This window comes from Borostomias antarcticus (assembly GCF_949987555.1).
Source record: "Borostomias antarcticus genome assembly, chromosome: 5".
Lineage (NCBI taxonomy): Eukaryota > Metazoa > Chordata > Actinopteri > Stomiiformes > Stomiidae > Borostomias > Borostomias antarcticus.
The window spans coordinates 469,222-489,221 of record NC_140238.1 but is presented as its reverse complement, the minus strand read 5'-3'; the positions used below and the strand labels follow the sequence as shown (position 1 = coordinate 489,221).

Sequence of the window (20,000 nt, the reverse complement as noted above, 5' to 3'; positions counted from 1 at the left end):
TTCCGCTCTCACGCCTTTTGCTAAACATGGTTTTCACTTAAGTGTTGGTAATCGCCGACTGTCACAAGCCTTCCTGAACAACATTCTTAAAGGGATGTGTCAGTTTTCTGCTCTCCTAGTTTGAATAGTCATCATTGCCAGTCAAATGTCATGAGGGCAAGGATGGAAGAGAGAAAATGATTAGCCAATGAAACTGAAAACTGTCTTTAAGGCGAGCCATCCGGAAGCCGCCCCCTCCCTCTCGTTCTAAGACTGTCTTCCGTGTTTTTCCCAAACCCCTGAATAGAAGCCTTCCGGTCGATAGGGTGCGAAGGGTCTGACCTTTGTGGCCATGAGTGTTTTTCATCTCTCTCTGCATCTCCACTCCGGTTTTCTGGAAAAACACGTCTCCGATTCATCTGCTTTTAAAACCGCCAGACCAAATTAAAAGCTACTTCCAGATCAGAAATTTACCTCAGAAGTATTCTGTTACATGGCTTATACCCAATCCACTCGTCACCTCTTAGAATCACTGGCTGTGTGTGTGTGTGTGTGTGTGTGTCACTGAAATGTAATACTACTGATGTCATTAATCATGCTGGAAGGAGAGCCTGGGGGTCTGAATATTGCGAACATCCATCCCTCGCTTCTAGGGATGTTTTCTGGGCACTTGATGATTACAACGTGCAAGAAAGGTAATATGTGCGTACAGGATTTATGTGTGTGTGCACGAGCTGAACGATGTTGGTTTGTGTTCATGTGTTTATGACTAAGCGTGCAGGTATATATGGGTATTTGTGCCTATGTTGCATCAGGTCACTCAGCCAAGGAGCGGTTGATTTTCAAACAGCATTACTGTTTGACTGTATGACAGTAATATTAAAGGAGAATGTTCGTTTTTGACAATCTGGACCTTATTTACGGAATATTATAAGATGTTTGACTCACGAGATAACTTTGTGTAAGCACTACGCTCTATGTAAGCACAACTAGCGATTCATAAAAACAAATTGTCGAAAACAACCGTTTCGCGGCAGAAAATATATTTTTTTAGAAGCTGCATTCTCAGTGCCCCGTCCGCCGCCATTACATGGATATACTGGCTCGCGCTGGATTTTAAATTTCTTCTACAGGCCTCCGAATTACACCAAAGTGATCTCTGTGAGTCAAATGTCTTATAATATGCCGTAAATAAGGTCCAGGTTGTCAAAAACTAACATTATCCTTTAATCCCTGACATATTGATTCTAGAGCAAAGCTAATCCAGATGAAAGTCTATGGAGGATTAATTGAGATTAAAGAGGGGGGCAGGGGTATGAAGGACATAACCTTCACAAAGCATTTGATTTGGACCTTATAGCTTAACCTGTAGTGGAATGTTTTCTCAAAGGACCCAGTGTCTTTTGCAGTGGGATATGATTATGACCTCATGAGATCAACCTGATTTCGCGGGCTCACCGCTTGTGCGTCGATCAAAATTTACTCCGGCCAATCATCATCTATAGGAGGAACTACCGACAGCTACGGGCGGGGTTTAGGGCGTGGGTTAGGGCGTGGTTTAGGTGTGACGACAAAACATGTTTCTTACTATCGTGGGTTTGGGACATTTTATTTTACATTTCAATTTTACATTATGTTTTTATAGTAAGCCTACATGTAAATTAATTTTGGGCTGAGTCGAATCCCCTTTACATCATCACAACCCTCTGTGTTACCCTCAAAACATGTCTGTTCAACATTTAGTGGTCATAACCTAACTACATTACTGCCTGTGATCCTTGTTTGTGATGAATCTAAAGTATTTACTCAAGAATGACACATTCCTGCACCTCACAACTCTTTCATATTCATGTTGGAAATCTCAATTCAAAGAACACTGCACCAAGATGGACGATTAATGTCATGCAGCTTTTAACTGGGAAATCATATGATTTATGGCAACATAAATATTTGTAATTTATAACCATAGCCTACATATTTTCAAACAAATCAAATTTGCAGACCCATAGGGTTCATAACCTTTAAGTCAAAATATTGAAACTAAAATAATTATTAGGATACTTGTGCAGATAAGCAAGTCCAGCTGAAAACATATTTAGTTTTGTAACATGAACTTTAGGGTTGGTTGATCCAGCCTTGTGGAAGGGGGGGTTTGTCTTTATCACAAAGCGGACCTTATCGCATTTAAGATCCCGTCACTTGGCAAGTTGTTGAAGGGGGGGGGGTGAACTGACTATTTAGATTTGCGGACAGTTGGTCTTTTGGTGGTAAATTCGGGACCTTTGGTCATTAGGGGGGGGGGTCGTTCGATCCACCCGATCCCCCCTGGCTGCAGGCCTGTGGTCTGTCCATGCTTGTTAATTGGCCATTCTGCAGGTAACCCCCTGTTTCACATCACAATGACATGAACTGTGGGTGATTCCCTTAGGCAAAGCTGTTGCTATTGACATTTATAGAAAATTAACCTTGCATGCCAAACCCCTTAACGTTGTCATACTAATGCATGTTAATGTCCCATCGTCAGAGGAAGGGAAATATTTAGGAACATTCAGAATGTATCTGATACATGACATAATATAGTTCATAAAGCTCTGCTTCACAATAAACATCCTTCCTCATATATGCAGCCCTTTGTCAGGCAAATAAACTTTTTATTGGGTAGTTCCATAAACAAGTCTAGCCAGAGTCTCAAAAGCTGGTTTGGATGAAAGAACAGGTTGAAAGTGAAGACTTATTCTTCTGGCTGGCGTCTAGCTGTCAGGAGATGAGTGAAAGGAAAAAATAAGCCCTTCCACCCACGTAATAGCAACTCTGCCCCCCCAGAGTAATAGCAACTCTGCCCCCCCCCCCCCCCCGAGTAATAGCAACTCTGCCCCCCCCCAGAGTAATTGCGGTACTTACTCCTAATGCTGGTGCTGCTGAGTGGGAGGGAGGGGCCTGTGGCGTATTGATGGAACAGACAAGTCCGTCCATTGGATTGAAAATCAAGAGGCAAAGTGTAGTTATGGTCCCAGCTGATTAAACAGATCAACACTATTGATTTGCTGTACTGTACACTTAGATGTGTTCAGCTCATCAGCTCGCTGGGTGCTGGTGGATGTTAGTCTGAATCATCTCTCTAACTGTCTTTTCTCGGCACGCCGGCTGCCAATAACAGGGAAAGTGCCAGATAGTGACTCCTGAGAAACACACAGTGGGCAGGGTTCTCTTTCAAGGCAAACCCGCTGGAATCAACTTGCTAAAAGCTTGATAATTAGATGATTAATACGATGAGGTGTGTTAGTGGGGCACCGAGACCAAGAGGGATGGGAACCACTTGCAAATTGGTTGTTCAACAAAAAAGGCACATTCAACAAAAATCGAAATGCTAAGCATCGATGAAAATAATGGTCTTTTAAGAGCAGTACTTAAGAGGCAGATTGGAATTTTCTTTCACAACCACCCATACAAAAGGCACAACTCTCACTTCTGTGAGCGGCAGCAATTTGTAGATACATTTAGTTTCTTCCCTAATTATCCTCCCCCGGTCCTGCTGAGCAGAGGTGGGAGAGGAGGTGTTTGCCGTTAATGACTACAGAGAGCATATTTCCCCACCGGCAAATATGCGCCTGAATACGAGAAGCTCAGCTTGAAGATTGGCCTCCAGTACATAAATGCATTTCAAACGGTTTTCATTTTAAACTTTCTCCAATTAGTCTTCAGTGTGTCAGGAAATTAAGTGAGGCGTTGGTAAAGGAACCTGCCGGGTTGACAGGTGACAGGTGGTGTTGTCTACTTCTAAGGATGTCAGCAAATTCATCCAACATAAAATGTGTCCGGGCCTGGTCTTGATCTTGACTGGGTCTCGCCCTGCCTTGGTCTTGATCTTGACTGGGTCTCGCCCTGCCTTGGTCTTGATCTTGACTGGGTCTCGCCCTGCCTTGGTCTTGATCTTGACTGGGTCTCGCCCTGTCTTGGTCTTGATCTTGACTGGGTCTCGCCCTGCCTTGGTCTTGGTCTTGACTCGGTCTCAACCCTTAAAAGTCTTCGGCCCAAATCCACAAAGAATGGATTGCTCCCGCTAATAGCTCAATATTTTGCACAGCGATTGCAACAGCAATCTGCTCCAGTTTAGCACGATATCCACAAAACATGTTGCTCTAATGATATGCCCGGGCAAACATGCCCACAAATTTGCCAACTGTGTGCAATTTTCGCCCATGATTGCAACTAGCCATGAACGCGTTCTTGCGCTCGCCTGGCATGACGGTACCTTCGTCTGGCTACAATAGCTGAATCCCAAATCGCGCACTTAGGCGATAGTGGAGAGCACTCACGGCCTTGTGGCCTTACATGCGCGTTCCCGCTAAGTCCACAAGGGCTCAGGGTAGTTCCAAAACGGAATTGGGAGCAGAAAATACCCACAGTCCACCGCGTCTCATGTGACACAGTGCTTGAGTGCATCCGAGTCATGATCCGAGTGCATCACACATAAATGATGACATTTGCCGATAACACAACATTTATCTTGAAATCCACATGCTGCAAACATAGCCTATCCCACCCAACATAATTTTTAAATTATTATTAAATTAAAATAGACGTCAGTCGGTCAATTTGCAGAGCCGAGCAGAGAGCTGAGGAGCGCGTCAGAGCAGCCTCTGCGTCGGAGGGACGCGGCAGCCAATGAAAACAAAGTGGGAGGGGCATTGAGCTAAACTGGCTTGGGAATCGTTGGCACACCGCTGGAAGTGCTGTCCCATTTAATTCACTGCCCTGCACCCTCTGGCCCTTCCAGCTGATGTCAATTAAGTCTCAGGCCTCAGGCCGCAAGTGCGAGGGGCCGCAAGGATGGTTTGCGCACTCAGATTGGGATTCTGCTGCCATGATCCCTTCGGGCTACACTAACGTTATAGAAAAATAGCAAAAACAACAAAAATATTGGTGAGAGATACATCTGATTTGTCAAGAGATTTATTTATTAGATTTGAACCTCTCACTGTAGACGGGAAGTGATTAAAACGCTGTAAAAACGTGTTTTGAATGGATCTTACAAAACGATTTCAATATCATATCATATTGTAGCGACCCGTGTTTATAATGTTGTTGCTGTTTGTGTGTTGGTGTGTGCGGGTTGTGTTTGTAGAGGGAGGGGAGCGGGCGCTGTGTGGGATATAATACTGTAGCCTAGCCCTTCTCAGGAACTGTGAGTGCGCTGATGACGTAGCATCTGCTACCACAGTCCTTTCTACCAACATAGGAAATTTTGACTTTTAAATAGTCGCCAAGTTGGCGGTGCTTGGCGCTCATATTTAAAAGTGTCAAATAAACATTTCAAAACCACTCACCAAAGAAGAAATGCCTATTCCCTATGGGGGCGGCTGTAGCTCAGTTGGTAGAGCGGGTCGTTCAATGATCAAGGGTCAGTGGTTCGAATCACGCAAGGCTTATTTGGGACTATTTTGCATTGAAGTATCTAATTTGCATACATTCAAATGAGCCTGGCGCAGCCGTGGAGCTATCTGCTCATCGGTGCAGTTTACAATGCTTTCCTCCCTTTGCGTGTGCTTTGTGGATTGGATGCTATTTTTTTGTCTCATTTGCACGGGGTTTGCTGCTGCAAAAGTCCTTTTGTGGATTTGGCCCTTGGTCTTGTCTTGGTCTCGACATACTCTGGTCTTGTCTTGACTTGGTCTCTGGTTAAGTGGTCTTGACTAAAACACTAGTTTCTCTTGAGAAAGAAAGACTGGAAGCAGAGAGTGAGAGAAAGAGCGAGAAGGAAAGATCACAAGTCAAGAGACGTACTGTAGAGAGACGTTGAGAGAGAGAGAGGGAGAGAGAGAGTTCCTCCAACAGGGATGCCTTGGCAGGGCTGGGTGGGGAAGCAGATGGCCCTTTTGGCTGAAGCTCCTGTCTCGTGATAGCGCCTCCTCAGAGGCATGAGGGGGCTCAGAGCCACTCACAGGCACCGCCTCCTGCCTGAGGAGAAGTGGCGTCAGCACGGAGCAGCGTTCCTGTGACCTCAGCTATGATGGATTCCCCCTTGGCTTCTTCTCGCTAGGTTTGGCGAGCCGTAGGCTCGCGCTGTTACAGTAATGAGGTGTGAAGTCTTATAACGTCTTCAAATTGGGCTCATGAATTCAGATGTTAACATTCCTATCCCATTGGACTTCCTTTCAAACCAGCACTGACAGACAGTAATGTTAAAAGTTGGTAGAAAGGTTGAAAGGTATAAGTCATCTTAGATAAGATAAAATTAAGACTTTATCAATCCTTTAAACATGTAAAGGAAAATAAATAACAATTTTAATGTATTTCCATGTTTCAATGTAAAGTGACAAGTGTTAGGTGTGTGTGTGTGTGTGTGTCTGTGTGTGTGGGTGGGGGATTGATCAATATGACAAATTGTCAAACGCCATTGCAGCCAAAGCATTTTAATTAGACATAATGAACAAGGCATCACTCTCAAAGTGAAAACATCTTCACTGCTACAGGGGTGACCTGTTTACACCATCCTAGCTCATCTGTCATTGTTGATACTGTAAACTGCTTTTCCTCCTGTCTGAGGTGGTTCTGCTAACACGACTGAGGAGGTCGTTTGGACCCCAGCACGTCTGACTGGCCACCGGTCTGACATCTCCCTCGCCTTCAGGGACGGCGTCCGTGGTAACACTCTCCTCTGGCCCCCCGAAACGCCAAAGGGTGGACATTAGTGGGAAGGGGCGTCCTGAGACCGAGGCGAACGGGCTGTGAACTTGCTAGCTCTCAAGTCCCGCCCCGTCTCCCTGGGGAACCATGATCACAATCTGGCCACTCACCTCTTCAAATAATCTCTCTCATCCTTCGCTCTCTCTCTCCTCCCTTGCTTCTCTCTCTCTCTCTCTCTTAGCCAGCTTGTCGCTGGTGCGTAGAGGACAAGACCTCAGTCTGTTGCGTATGTTTAAAAATAAAACACGATTAATATGATGTTGTTCCCTTAAAGGGCGAGCTGATTCCCGATTAGGTGTGTTTTTGTGTACCGTGCATTGCGGAATACATTCTATACGCATTTCATTGTTTTTGGTTTTGTTGGTGTGAGTGATTTATGTTCTATTGGAAGTGACTATAGACCTGCCATTGTTACTGTTCTAAATATGCAGATGATTTATGGCTGTTTATCCCCTTTAACTGGATGCAGTCTCTCCCCATTTTTCAAAACAACATTGTTTCAATCCATCCCATAAATATAGCTGCAAGCAGGGCTACGGGGCCAAGCATGAGCTGCACATCAAAGGCTTCAAGAGAAACACACCATAGACACATTTGAATCCAACGGTTGAAGACGATTTTCGATTGGCTGTAGCGGGCGAACGCATCCGGGAATCAAAAATCCATCTGACAACTTTCATGAGACTTGGTCTGAAAATCATCTTTGACAATTTAGAAAATTGTGGGCTGTAAAATATTTTTTGACTTTTTCATGAAATCCAATATGGTGGATAATGCAATATGGCGGAAATGACCTCATAGGGTTCATTGAATTCGGAATCCAATGGCACCTGAATTTTGAAAATCATGAATACGGTTCAGCATGCATGCACCTCCAACTGTGACATGTTGGTGGCGCTAGAGTGTTTGAGGTGTTGCTATGAGACTTAGTAACAGGGGCCATGGGACTGTCCCCAATCAGTGTGCCAAATGTAGTTTTCATACATCAAAACGTTGCTGAGATATGACTCAATTTCCTGTTTGGCAGCCTCGCCGCCAATTTCGATTAGCTGTACCGTGCGAACGCCATCAAAAATCTCTGTAAGACTTTTGTAGACATTGGTCTAGAGATTGTGGCTATTGAGTTTCGTGCAGATTGGTGAAAATTCCTAGGAGGAGATTTTAATTGTTTTCCAAAAATTCAAAATGGTGGAAAATCCAATCCGGTGGAAAATTACGTCATAGATCCAACGGTACCTCGTTTTTGAAAATCGGACTTATGGGTCAAAAGTTGCATAAATGCACCTCCAACTAGAATGTTCGAGATGACGACATGAGACTTGATGACAAGATTCATGGGACTGTCATGAATAAGTGTGACAAAATGCACAACTTTTTACCATACAGTTCTATAAGCTGCCCTAGACTCCAAGGGCAGAAGATTATTAAATATAGAAATAATAAGAAAAGGTACAAACACAAAAGTGGCTTTCGCAGCTTCACTGCTCGGCCCCCAATCACACAAGAGCGCCACCGTGTCCCTTCACTGCGGGTTACTGTTCCAAATTGGAGTTCATTTTGGCAGGGGCAGCATTAGTTCGCCCTTAACCCGACAAAGAGGTCCCAGTTTGGGCTGAGGTGAAGTGGTGAGGGAGGGGATTTATGGAGGTCTGGTGTGGTGCCATTGCTTTGACCGCCCGTTAAGGCCGGAGGGGTCCCAACTGACCAGGCTCAAGAGCCACAATAAAACCAGTGGACAGATGGAGGGAGAGGGAGAGCAAGAAAGAGAGAGAGAGTGTGTATGGGAGGGAGAGAAAGAGAGAGAGAGTGTGTGTATAGGATCGCTCTGCTTCATCTCTCACCCCGAAGGTTAATACAGGCGGCCATTCAAGCACAAGGTCAATTGGAACATGACAACAGTTTTTGGTCAAAGAAACTAGAGGATAAAGTCCTTTAAGTTTTCTTTTTAATGACTTTGACATTCATTTGAGACTGATCTCTCTGCTGGGGATGAGTATGCGTGTGTGAGGGAATCGTAGCGCAGCAAGAGGTTGTGTCTCTGTGGAGCATGTGTTGCTATGTGCATGGGATCAGGCAGTATATATGTTTGTAGATATTGGCTTACAAGCATGATTGCACAGTGTGTGTGTGAATGTGTGTGTGTGTGTGTGTGTGTGTGTGTGTGTGTGTGTGTGTGTGGATAGGATCAGCCAATGATGGAGATGTGGCATAATGAGATGGGCTCAGTGCAAACAGCAGGACAGGCCACCAGCAAATACACACACACACACACACACACACACACACATACACACACACACACACACACACACACACACACACACACACACACACACACACACACATACACACACACACACAGACACACACACACACACACTCTCTCTCTCTCTCTCTCTCTCTCAAAAAATTAGTGTACATCCTATACGACAAACATAAGCCCACAAGCACACATACAGGTGTCATCCACAACATTTGTAATAAAGAATGTTGCTGAACGCATTCTTCTGCAAACAAACAGCTCTTTTCTTTTAGTTTTTTGAGCATCTTTTTTTCCCTCTCAATCACATTCTGTATTCTTTTCTCTACACATCCATCTCTCTCTCTCTCTCTCTCTCTCTCTCTCTCTCTCTCTCTCACACACACAAACACACACACACGTCATTCTGTGTTAGTTATATAACATAATCCATACCCACTTACAATGTGCCCTACTCACAAGACATCATCACTTTTAACTAACCTTGTTGCACGATAAGTGTGACAGCAGCCCATTACATGACTCAAGGGTAGCATCACATCTCTTCTACTGTAACTGATCCATGTCACACTGTTTGACAACATATACAACACTCACTGCAACACTACCACATCACCCTATCTGATCCAGTAATACTACCACATCACCCTATCTGATCCACTACTACCACATCACCCTATCTGATCCACTACTACCACATCACCCTATCTGATCCACTACTACCACATCACCCTATCTGATCCACTACTACCACATCACCCTATCTGACCCAGTAATACTACCACATCACCCTATCTGACCCAGTAATACTACCACATCACCCTATCTGATCCAGCGCTTCTGACTACCACATCACCCTATCTGATCCAGCGCTTCTGACTACCACATCACCCTATCTGATCCACTACTACCACATCACCCTATCTGATCCAGTAATACTACCACATCACCCTATCTGATCCAGCGCTTCTGCAGGTAGATGGTACCATTGATGTCATTCCTCATCACAGACCATTGATGGAATAAACTCTAAACTCTCAATATCTGTCTGTTGATGTCATGGAACTATGGTCTCTATTTAACTCTCTCATCATCATCCTCATCATCATCATCATCATCATCCTCATCCTCATCCTCATCCTCCTCCTTCTCATCCTCATCCTCATCATCATCCTCATCCTCATCATCAATCACACAGAGTGATCTATCAGAAAGAAGAGCAGAGAGAGAAAGAGAAACAGAAAAGGAAATAAAGGATAAGAAATAAAGGAAAGAGGAACAGTACAGCACAGCGCATAGTTAGAAAGAAGGAGAAGAAGAAGGAGAAGAAGAAGGAACGTCAGTACTTACGATATGTAGCATGAGATAGTCTCCCAGGCCGGGGGCGCTGTCCACCCTGACCAGGATCCCGTCCTTCAGGGACGTACTGAAGCCCACGGTCAGCCGGTCACTCCTGGTGCTGGGCCTCTCATTGGCCGGCCACCGGAAGGTGATGAGGCCGCCTCCCTTCCCAAAGATGTAGGTGGTCCCGGCTGAGGAGAGAGGAGGAGAGGAGGAGGAGGAGGAGGTGAGTGGGGAGGTGCTGATAGTAGCGAGGACACCACGGACAATGTCGTGTCGAAACGGTAAAATTAGTCAAAATACTGTTTTTTTTTTTATGAAGGTTGACCAAGGTATATGTTTTGTTTGTCTTCCATGGTTGGGGGTTATTATGGTAAATAACCTAAAATATGAACTATAAGCGCTTCCATTTGTTTTTGATCGTTTTGATATTAAGCTTAGAGTTGCAGACTCCTCTCCTGAGAAGCAACGCTGTCACTTCCTGTCACGCTTACCCCCACACACACACACACACACACACACACACACACACACACACACACACACAGACAGACACACACACACACACACACACACACACACGTGCACACACACACAAACACCCACCCACACACACACACACACACACACACACACACACACCCACCCACACACACACACACACCCCATAGATGACAAGAGTGAGCAGTGAAGTACACAGTTAAATTACTACATAACAAAGCAGAGAGGAAACACTGTTCACTTTTAATAACACCGGCCAATCACAGCTCCGCAGCACCTCCAGTCATGTTTTAAACATCAGCACGACGATGATGATGATGATGATGATGATGATGATACAGAAACCATATAATGACTAAAAATATATAAAAATTCTCCCTGCTCAAGTTGAACAAAACAGGCAAAAGACTTTGCAAACAACCATGGCCACCGTGGCGTTTCCTACAGTGTACTGAGCTATGCACACTTTCACCTGGTCTCATAGCACTGTTCTTTAAGCATGAGTAATGTTCACACTTGGGTCAGTGAAATGATATTTCAACAGCTCATATTCTCAATTTAGCACCAAGGGGAACGTTGTGACCTGTACAAGTTAAAAATAACTCCCTCTGGGACTTATTACGATTGTGACAAATGAATTCAACGTGCCTCCGTGTTCAACGTGAGCAGTCCTGCGCCACCAGAGAACTCGTTGGCATGCCAACTGAGCGGTATTCCACATCTCCAAAGTGTGTGAAAACAGTTGAGCCACAGACCGACAGAAATCATGTTTTTGAGTATGCATGTGGTATTCTGCGTGTACACTTGTAAATATGAGTGCACTGGAATGAGTGTTTGTGGATGTATGAGTAAGTGTGTGTGTATGTGTGTGTGTGTGTGTGTGTGTGCATATGTGTGTGTATGAAGAGGCACTACAGCTAAGCGCCAGCTGGTTCTTTCGTATCCCCTCGAGTTCGGTGTCAAGTGAAACATCTGGCCCAGAGTTTCAAAATGGCCACTGGAAACACCGCGAGGAGGCGTTGCTCTCCAACCTTCCTCTGGTCCCTGAACACTCACGTACAACATGAAGTCTATATCTGAACACTCTCACGTACAACATGAAGTCTATATCTGAACACTCTCACGTTCAACATGAAGTCTATATCTGAACACTCTCACGTTCAACATGAAGTCTATATCTGAACACTCTCACGTTCAACATGAAGTCTATATCTGAACACTCTCACGTTCAACATGAAGTCTATATCTGAATATATATATATATATATATATATATATATTCACAAAAACACTCAGTAGTAACATTCAATAATTTATTTACCGATCATTCTTATCATTTTAGCATTTACAAAATCCTCCGCTATAGGCTATATGAATTAAATGGTTGCCAGCTTCTTGTCTTTGAAATCGAGAGTTTAACATGTTTTTGAAAGATTTTTCAAGGTGCCCACCCACATCCATTGTATGACCTAAACGGTGGTAGAGCAATTATCAGACTTTCTCAAAAGTGCTAGTTTTGTTAACATTTTGATCTGAACCATTGTATATGATCATAAGTAACCTTAAAACAGGGCTAAACATGCATTTTCCCTTTACTACTCATTTAATACTAATTGGTATGCGGTCGCAATGCTAGCCAATCAGAATCAAGTATTCAAACTCTCCGTTTACAATACAATACCCCATAGTAGAATACAATAGAATACCCTGTATTAGAATATAATAGAATACCCTGTAGTAGAATATAATAGAATACACCGTAGTAGAATATTATAGAATACCCTGTAGAGAATATAGATGTCAAAGGTTGAGAAATGCATTCGCTTGGTCTGGCTTTTCCTAATGCATTTCACTCGTTTCTCTCTTCTACCCTATTAAGAAAGCATTCATCTCGGGAACACATTTGCCTGAGTTAATAGTACAGTATGTTATATAATTTTTGGCACTGCGCTTGATACACACACATGATCCTAACTGGATTACTAAGCATGCTGTCCCAATCTCAATGACTGCACTTGGAAATTAAGCCACATTGGCAGAAATGGGTTACTTCTGAAACTTCCAAGAACTTTTTCAATTCATGCAAACAATTATGGCCCAAATAACATTATATTATTTTAGCAATCAGTCACTGAAGTAGACACATAATGATGCTGAGGCTTTTAAAACAATTAAAACTCATAAATGCATCATCCTCTGTGAATGCTAATGACCTCCTCCTCTTCATTCATTTGTGTGTGCAGCCTCTGTAAATGAACAATGTGAACATGTGAAGCTTCTGAAGTGACGCTCACAGCTCACAGAGAGCATTCTCTTTGCTAAGTGAAGATGTCGGCAGCTCTATTATGTAACGCATCAAGTAAATGGCTGTTAAAACTACTAATGGGGATCCAAACCTGACAGGCGTTCAGATGAAGTCTTCAAGAAAACACAAGACATAAGGAACATCTTGGCTTCGTTCAAATGAACGTTAGTCAACACCGTAACTACCCGTCATGACTTTGACTTGGTTTGATCACGTTTTTCTAAAGTCATGTGACATCAAAAACCCAATGTAGTTCATGCAGTATTTCTGCTCTAATCTAGGTCTGTTTTGAGGTTAATAAATTCAAAGCGTAGACATTTGAGGTGAATATGGGGAATATACGTCAGTCAGACTCCTGCCGTAGGCATGGACACACGTAGCAGAAACAAGGTGGTGGACGGATGCCAGGGCCGAGGGCTGGAGAGGGAAACAGGGGGTCAGTGTGTCCACCAAGTCCCTCCTTCCTGGAACCCATTCCAAGCTCTCTGCCACCGGCCAAAAGGGGGTATGAGTCCTCTCAGGTCCATACCATATGATACCACACAGCTGAAGTGTACGTTTGCTTTGATTCCAATCCATCCAGATTTAGTGTTCTGTACACCACTCATCTTGTATGAATGAAAGTGCAAATACACACACTAACGCGCACACACAAACACACACAAGCACACACAAACGTGCACGCACACACACACACACAAACACACACAAACGCGAGCGCACACAAACACACACACACTCACACAAACACACACAAACACACGCACACACACACACACACACACACACACACACACACACACACACACACACACACACACACACACACACCCCTGCATTCCCTCAGCATGTGAGATGGAAAGCTGTGAGCAGTTCCTGTGCCCCTAAGGGATGATCTGGAGAGACGCGCTGGATCAGAGGAGTCTGAGGGGTTGACATCTATCAGCTGAGCAATTGGATTCCAGCTCTCCTCAGATAAGAGACTGATTGGAGTGAGAGTTGAAAATGGAGGGAGAGAGTTGAGGGCAGAGGGAGAGAGGGAAAGAGAGAGAGAGTTGAGGGCAGAGGGAGAGAGGGAAAGAGAGAGAGAGTTTAGGATGAGAGATAATCACAGAATGGCAGGCGCTCAGGACCTGTTACTGCAATCATACAGTCAGCCATTTTGAATGAAACTATGATGGATATGATTACAATAAAACTGGGGCATAGAAATGAGGCCAATTAGACACATACAGGTGCACAGAAAGGATCTAAGGGAAGGGCAGATGTACGAACATGTTAGCGCCCGTGTTGGGGTGTTATTATGTGGCAGCGCCCGTGTTGGGGTGTTATTATGTGGCAGGGCCCGTGTTGGGGTGTTATTATGTGGCAGCGCCCGTGTTGGGGTGTTATTACGTGGCAGGGCCCGTGTTGGGGTGTTATTATGTGGCAGAGCCCGTGTTGGGGTGTTATTACGTGGCAGAGCCCGTGTTGAGGTGTTATTATGTGGCAGAGCCCGTGTTGGGGTGTTATTACGTGGCAGAGCCCGTGTTGGGGTGTTATTACGTGGCAGCGCCCGTGTTGGGGTGTTATTACGTGGCAGAGCCCGTGTTGGGGTGTTATTACGTGGCAACATGCGCCTGACAACATGGCATGCATGGTACAGTATGAACCAACAGACCACACATGGGTCAAACCACAGTCTGCCTGGCGCAGGCCCACAGAAGGGCCAGTTGCGCTCTCCTACTCATGCATATGCATTCCTGGGAGGGGGGAGGGAGAGGCGGGTGTGAACGGGGAGGAGAGGCTGATCAACATCCCGTCGTATGGATGAAAACTGCGGGGTGAAGCGCCCGTCTGTTTTGCGGTGAACTTTGAAAAGCTGTATTTGTATTTACTCTTGCGCATCACCCATCAGACTACATATCCCCCCTGTTAATTATGTACATACAGTTTTATGAGCTGCATGCATAGGGAAGCAATTATTCTTCAATATTTTTGATAATCCAACATTTGTGCAACGCTGATATTTACCAAGCCGCATAGCCTACTAACCAAATTGGTCTCCGATAGATTGAATATGTCCTGGATTAAGGCCTGGAATTATTCAAATGCAGTAAAGTATGATTATAACGTGGATTAAAACTGACATTCAGACATTCACTGATTACCACTGGAACAATGAGACATCAGAGATGATGGAAACTCACATGAACTTGGGAGGAGGAGAGAGAGAGAGGAGAGAGAGAGAGGGGGAGGAGGAGAGAGAGGGAGAAAGAGAGGGGGAGGAGGAGAGAGAGGGAGGAGAGAGAGGATGAACTGGGGAGGAGGAGAGAGAGGGAGGAGAGAGAGAGAGGGGGAGGAGGAGAGAGAGAAAGAGAGGGGGAGGAGGAGAGGGAGGAGGAGAGAGAGAGGGAGGAGAGAGAGGATGAACTGGGGAGGAGGAGAGAGAGGGGGAGGAGAGAGAGAGGGGAGGAGGAGAGAGAGAGAGGGGGAGGAGGAGAGAAAGGGAGGAGAGAGAGAGAGAGAGGGTGAACTGGGGAGGAGGAGAGAGAAGGGGAGGAGAGAGAGAGAGGATGAACTGGGGAGGAGGAGAGAGAGGGGGAGGAGGATAGAGAGGATGAACTGGGGAGGAGGAGAGAGAGGGGGAGGAGAGAGAGAGAGGATGAACTGGGAAGGAGAGAGAGAGAGGAGGAGAGAGATAGAGGATGAACTGAGGAGGATGAGAGAGAGAGAAGATGAACTGGGGAGGAGAGAGAGAGAGGAGGAGAGAGATAGAGGATGAACTGAGGAGGATGAGAGAGAGATAGAGGATGAACTGGGGAGGAGAGAGAGAGGAGGAGAGAGAGATAGAGGATGAACTGGGGAGGAGAGAGAGAGGAGGAGAGAGAGAGAGAGGATGAACTGGCGGACAAGGCGGCCATGTACAGTAGGCTACACTGTAGCACAGGCCCGTTTCTCCAGGGACGCCTTCTATCAGCAAACGTTCATCAGTTGGTTTGACAGTGGTATGCATCATAGTTTAGTGCAATCTGAGCCAAGAGATTGCAGACTTCTGGCAATCTCCCACCATGCCATGCTCCACCACCGACCTCCAATCTCCCACCATGCCATGCTCCACCACAGACCTCCAATCTCCCAGCATGCCATGCTCCACCACAGACCTCCAATCTCCCACCATGCCATGCTCCACCACAGACCTCCAATCTCCCAGCATGCCATGCTCCACCACAGACCTCCAATCTCCCACCATGCCATGCTCCTCCACAGCCTTCCAAAGCACCATGGTTTTCTCAAAAAATGACATTAGGAGAATATTATGTTATCACAAACTTGGCACTCAGCAGGATGACTCAACCAGTAGTCAATCTTGATATGTCCTCATGTTTACACAGGAGAGGAGCCAGACAGGGACATAAAAGAAAGCCCTTCGATAAAACTGAGAGAAAGTTCTGCCCTTTGAACAGAACAACCAACAGAATCAACAAATCACTAATCCAATGCCTCAACAAAGAACCGAGTAAATGGTCTGAATATCTGTACATGTGATATTTCAGTGCTTTATTTGCTAAAATTTGTCATTATGGGTTATTGTGTGTAGATTGATGAGGAAATGTAATAAGGCTGTAAAATAACAGAGGAGTTCCATCACGTATTACTCTTGATGTATCATAGCAATATAGGCATATTTAAATGTTTAAAATCTTACGAAAATCATACACACTGCAGCTTTAAATGTCTTTGTGTGTCATAAAAGCACAAAGTATAGCTAGGCTACTGTCATCAAGAGACCTGGGTAAATGAAGAGGATAATTCAACTCGATCCCTAGTCTCCACAGCACAGTCAGCTGGGCGGCATCTCCAGTGTTTACAAAAAGTCGAGTCCAACAGCTTGCCGTGCCATCTGCAAAAATGTAGTACCGACGCATGTGTGTGTGTGTGTGTGGAGGGGGGGGTTAGGGTTAGGGTTGACGTGTGTGTGTGTGTGTGTGGAGGGGGGGGGTTAGGGTTAGGGTTGACGTGTGTGTGTGTGTGGGGGGGGGGTTAAGGTTAGGGTTGACGTGTGTGTGTGTGTGTGGGGGGGGAGGGGGTTAGGGGTGATGTGATAGCGAGGACTACAGCGCTGCATGCTGTTTCACTGGCTTCCCTCTGCAGGCTGGTCTGCCCCAGACCGGATCTGCTGCTGCCATGACACTGCTGCCATGACACTGCCGCCATGACACTGCCGCCATGACACTGCCGCCATGACACTGCTGCCATGCTCTCCCCGTCTCATCAACTATAGGGGGCTTCAAATGGGCCGTCCATTTTGAGGCAGCTGGGACCACTTTCTTCTCAGAGAGAGAGAGAGAGAGAGAGAGAGAAAGAAAAAGAGAGAGAAAGAGAAAGAGAAAGAAAGAAAGAAAGAGAGAGAGAGAAAGTGATGCGAGCGCATTAGAACCCAAACTCGTGCAGTTGTTTTCAATCCATTTCAATAGTCACGCCCACTGCTGGGCTGGCCAACCCACTGTGACGCAAGCAAGCATCTGATTGGATAAGCAGTCCTAAAAATAACAGAATAATAACATGTTTAATATCCATCTGTGAATGGGCCCACGATAACTGAACAACTCAATCTGAATCCCAATAACCTCATCAAATATACTGTGTGGTCAACTCTCACACACAGACACAGCTGAAGAATGGACACAGCGCTGGTGTAATGGGACCAGTCACTCCCTTCCTGCTTCCTGTCCCCAGAGATCAAACAAAACATGGAGAAGCAGCGTTCAGTTTTTATGATCCACATGTCTGGAACAAACTTCCAGAAAACCGCAGGTCTGCTGCAACTCTCAGTTCTTTTAAATCAAGACTGAAGACTTTTCTTTTTGCTGCTTTTTACTAAATCAAATACACGGCACTGTCACCTTTATTCCTGGATTCTATTTTTCCTGCATTTTGTTTTAAATGTCCTTTTTTGCACTCGTTTTATATGACCTTTTATGTGTTTGTCTTGATGCTTTTAATGTCTCATGTAAAGCACTTTGAATTGCCTTTTTGCTGAAATGTGCTCTACTAATAAAGTGGCCTTGCCTTGCCTTGGGTCCCTGTGAGGCGTTGGTAGTGATGTAGTGTGCCGTACAGTAAAGCCCCAGAATATCTGTGTTATCTTAGGGCTTATTATGTTGACTGGGGTGAAACGCTTCAACAGTGGTGTTCAGGTCCTGTATTACCTTTTGGAGGAGTGGGCGGAAAATAGCCTCCCAGCGTTGAGGAGCTCCCTACTGAACCTCAACATGGGCGAAGTTCAGCCAGATGGAAAAAACACTAGAGCAGTCGCAGGAGGACGGGATGATTAACGGAGTAGCGCAGGTTCAATCTCATCGCCGTGGAAAGAGGGAGTGATATAGGGAGTGTGTTCAGAGAGAGTGATATAGGGAGTGTGTTCAGAGAGAGTGATATAGAGAGTGTGTTCAGAGGGAGTGATATAGGGAGTGTGTTCAGAGGGAGTGATATAGGGAGTGTGTTCAGAGGGAGTGATATAGAGAGTGTGTTCAGAGAGAGTGATATAGGGAGTGTGTTCAGAGGGAGTGATATAGAGAGTGTGTTCAGAGAGAGTGATATAGGGAGTGTGTTCAGAGAGAGTGATATAGGGAGTGTGTTCAGAGAGAGTGATATAGAGAGTGTGTTCAGAGAGAGTGATATAGAGAGTGTGTTCAGAGAGAGTGATATAGAGAGTGTGTTCAGAGAGAGTGATATAGGGAGTGTGTTCAGAGAGAGTGATATAGGGAGTGTGTTCAGAGGGAGTGATATAGAGAGTGTGTTCAGAGGGAGTGATATAGGGAGTGATAGAGGGAGTGTGTTCAGAGACAAGCCTTTCTTCTTAGTGAACAGGACAGACTCAGAGAGGACAGACTCAGAGAGGACAGACTCAGAGAGGACAGACTCAGAGAGGACAGACTCAGAGGACAGACTCAGAGAGGACAGACTCAGAGAGGACAGACTCAGAGAGGACAGACTCAGAGAGGACAGACTCAGAGAGGACAGACTCAGAGGACAGACTCAGAGAGGACAGACTCAGAGAGGACAGACTCAGAGGACAGACTCAGAGAGGACAGACTCAGAGGACAGACTCAGAGAGGACAGACTCAGAGTGGACAGACTCAGTCACAGCTGAATAAAAGTGCAGCAGCCGTTCCTGAGTCAGAGGGAACCTCCTCAGCTGGGAAGGACGTCTCTGCTCTGGCCTTCTAGTGATGGAGGCCATGTTGGCCTCCCACTTCAGGACCTGGGACATTGGACAGTGGTTCCCAGGAGCCTGAAGGTCTCCACTGCTACCACAGTGAATGGTAAATGGACGGCACTTATATAGCGCTTTTCCACCTTAGCGGCACTCAAAGCGCTTTACAATGGCCTCTCATTCACCCATTCACACACACACTCACACACCGATGGCGGTAGCTGCCATGCAAGGTGCTAACCTGCTTATTTGGAGCAATTGGGGGTTAGGTGTCTTGCTCAAGGACACTTCGACATGTGGACAGTCAGAGCTGGGATTCAAACCACTGATCCTTCGATCATTGAACGACCCACTCAACTGAGCTACAGCCGCCCCTCGGCACGGTGCTGCTATGGCGAGGGGCGATAGAGGTTCTCCAGAAATGCGCTAAAACGAATGGAACAAATTGAAAAAGAAAACTAGAGAAGTATCTTTTGAAAGAAAAAACTAAAATGGCCGATCAAAACTAAAAGCTTAATTCCCTCCCTGTCACGGCCTCCGCTCACCCCACACCACACTGGGGAACACTGATTGTTCATCCTCAATAATTGGCCATTATTTTCTCCTTTGATGTTCCTGCTCTCTACCACTGATTTGAACTCGAATCGAGACAAATCATTCAAATCAGCAGAAGACCTTTAGTCTCCAGTCTCGTTATGTTCCCACCGTTCTTCATTTTAAGCTGTTCT

General features: G+C 45.4%; 1 protein-coding gene across 10 annotated transcripts in view; it reads right to left on the bottom strand.

Moving 5' to 3' along the window:
* Positions 1 to 20,000, bottom strand: part of LOC311308807 (neurexin-3a-like) — a gene marked incomplete at both ends in the record, with an annotated part of 277,100 nt that overhangs the window by 72,352 nt on the left and 184,748 nt on the right. For all 10 annotated transcript variants that reach the window (XM_084437862.1, XM_084437854.1, XM_084437861.1 and 7 more), the window contains one exon: positions 10,277 to 10,458. In XM_084437862.1, the coding sequence (XP_084293988.1) occupies positions 10,277 to 10,458 (182 nt within the window). The remainder of the gene's footprint in view (positions 1 to 10,276; positions 10,459 to 20,000) is intronic.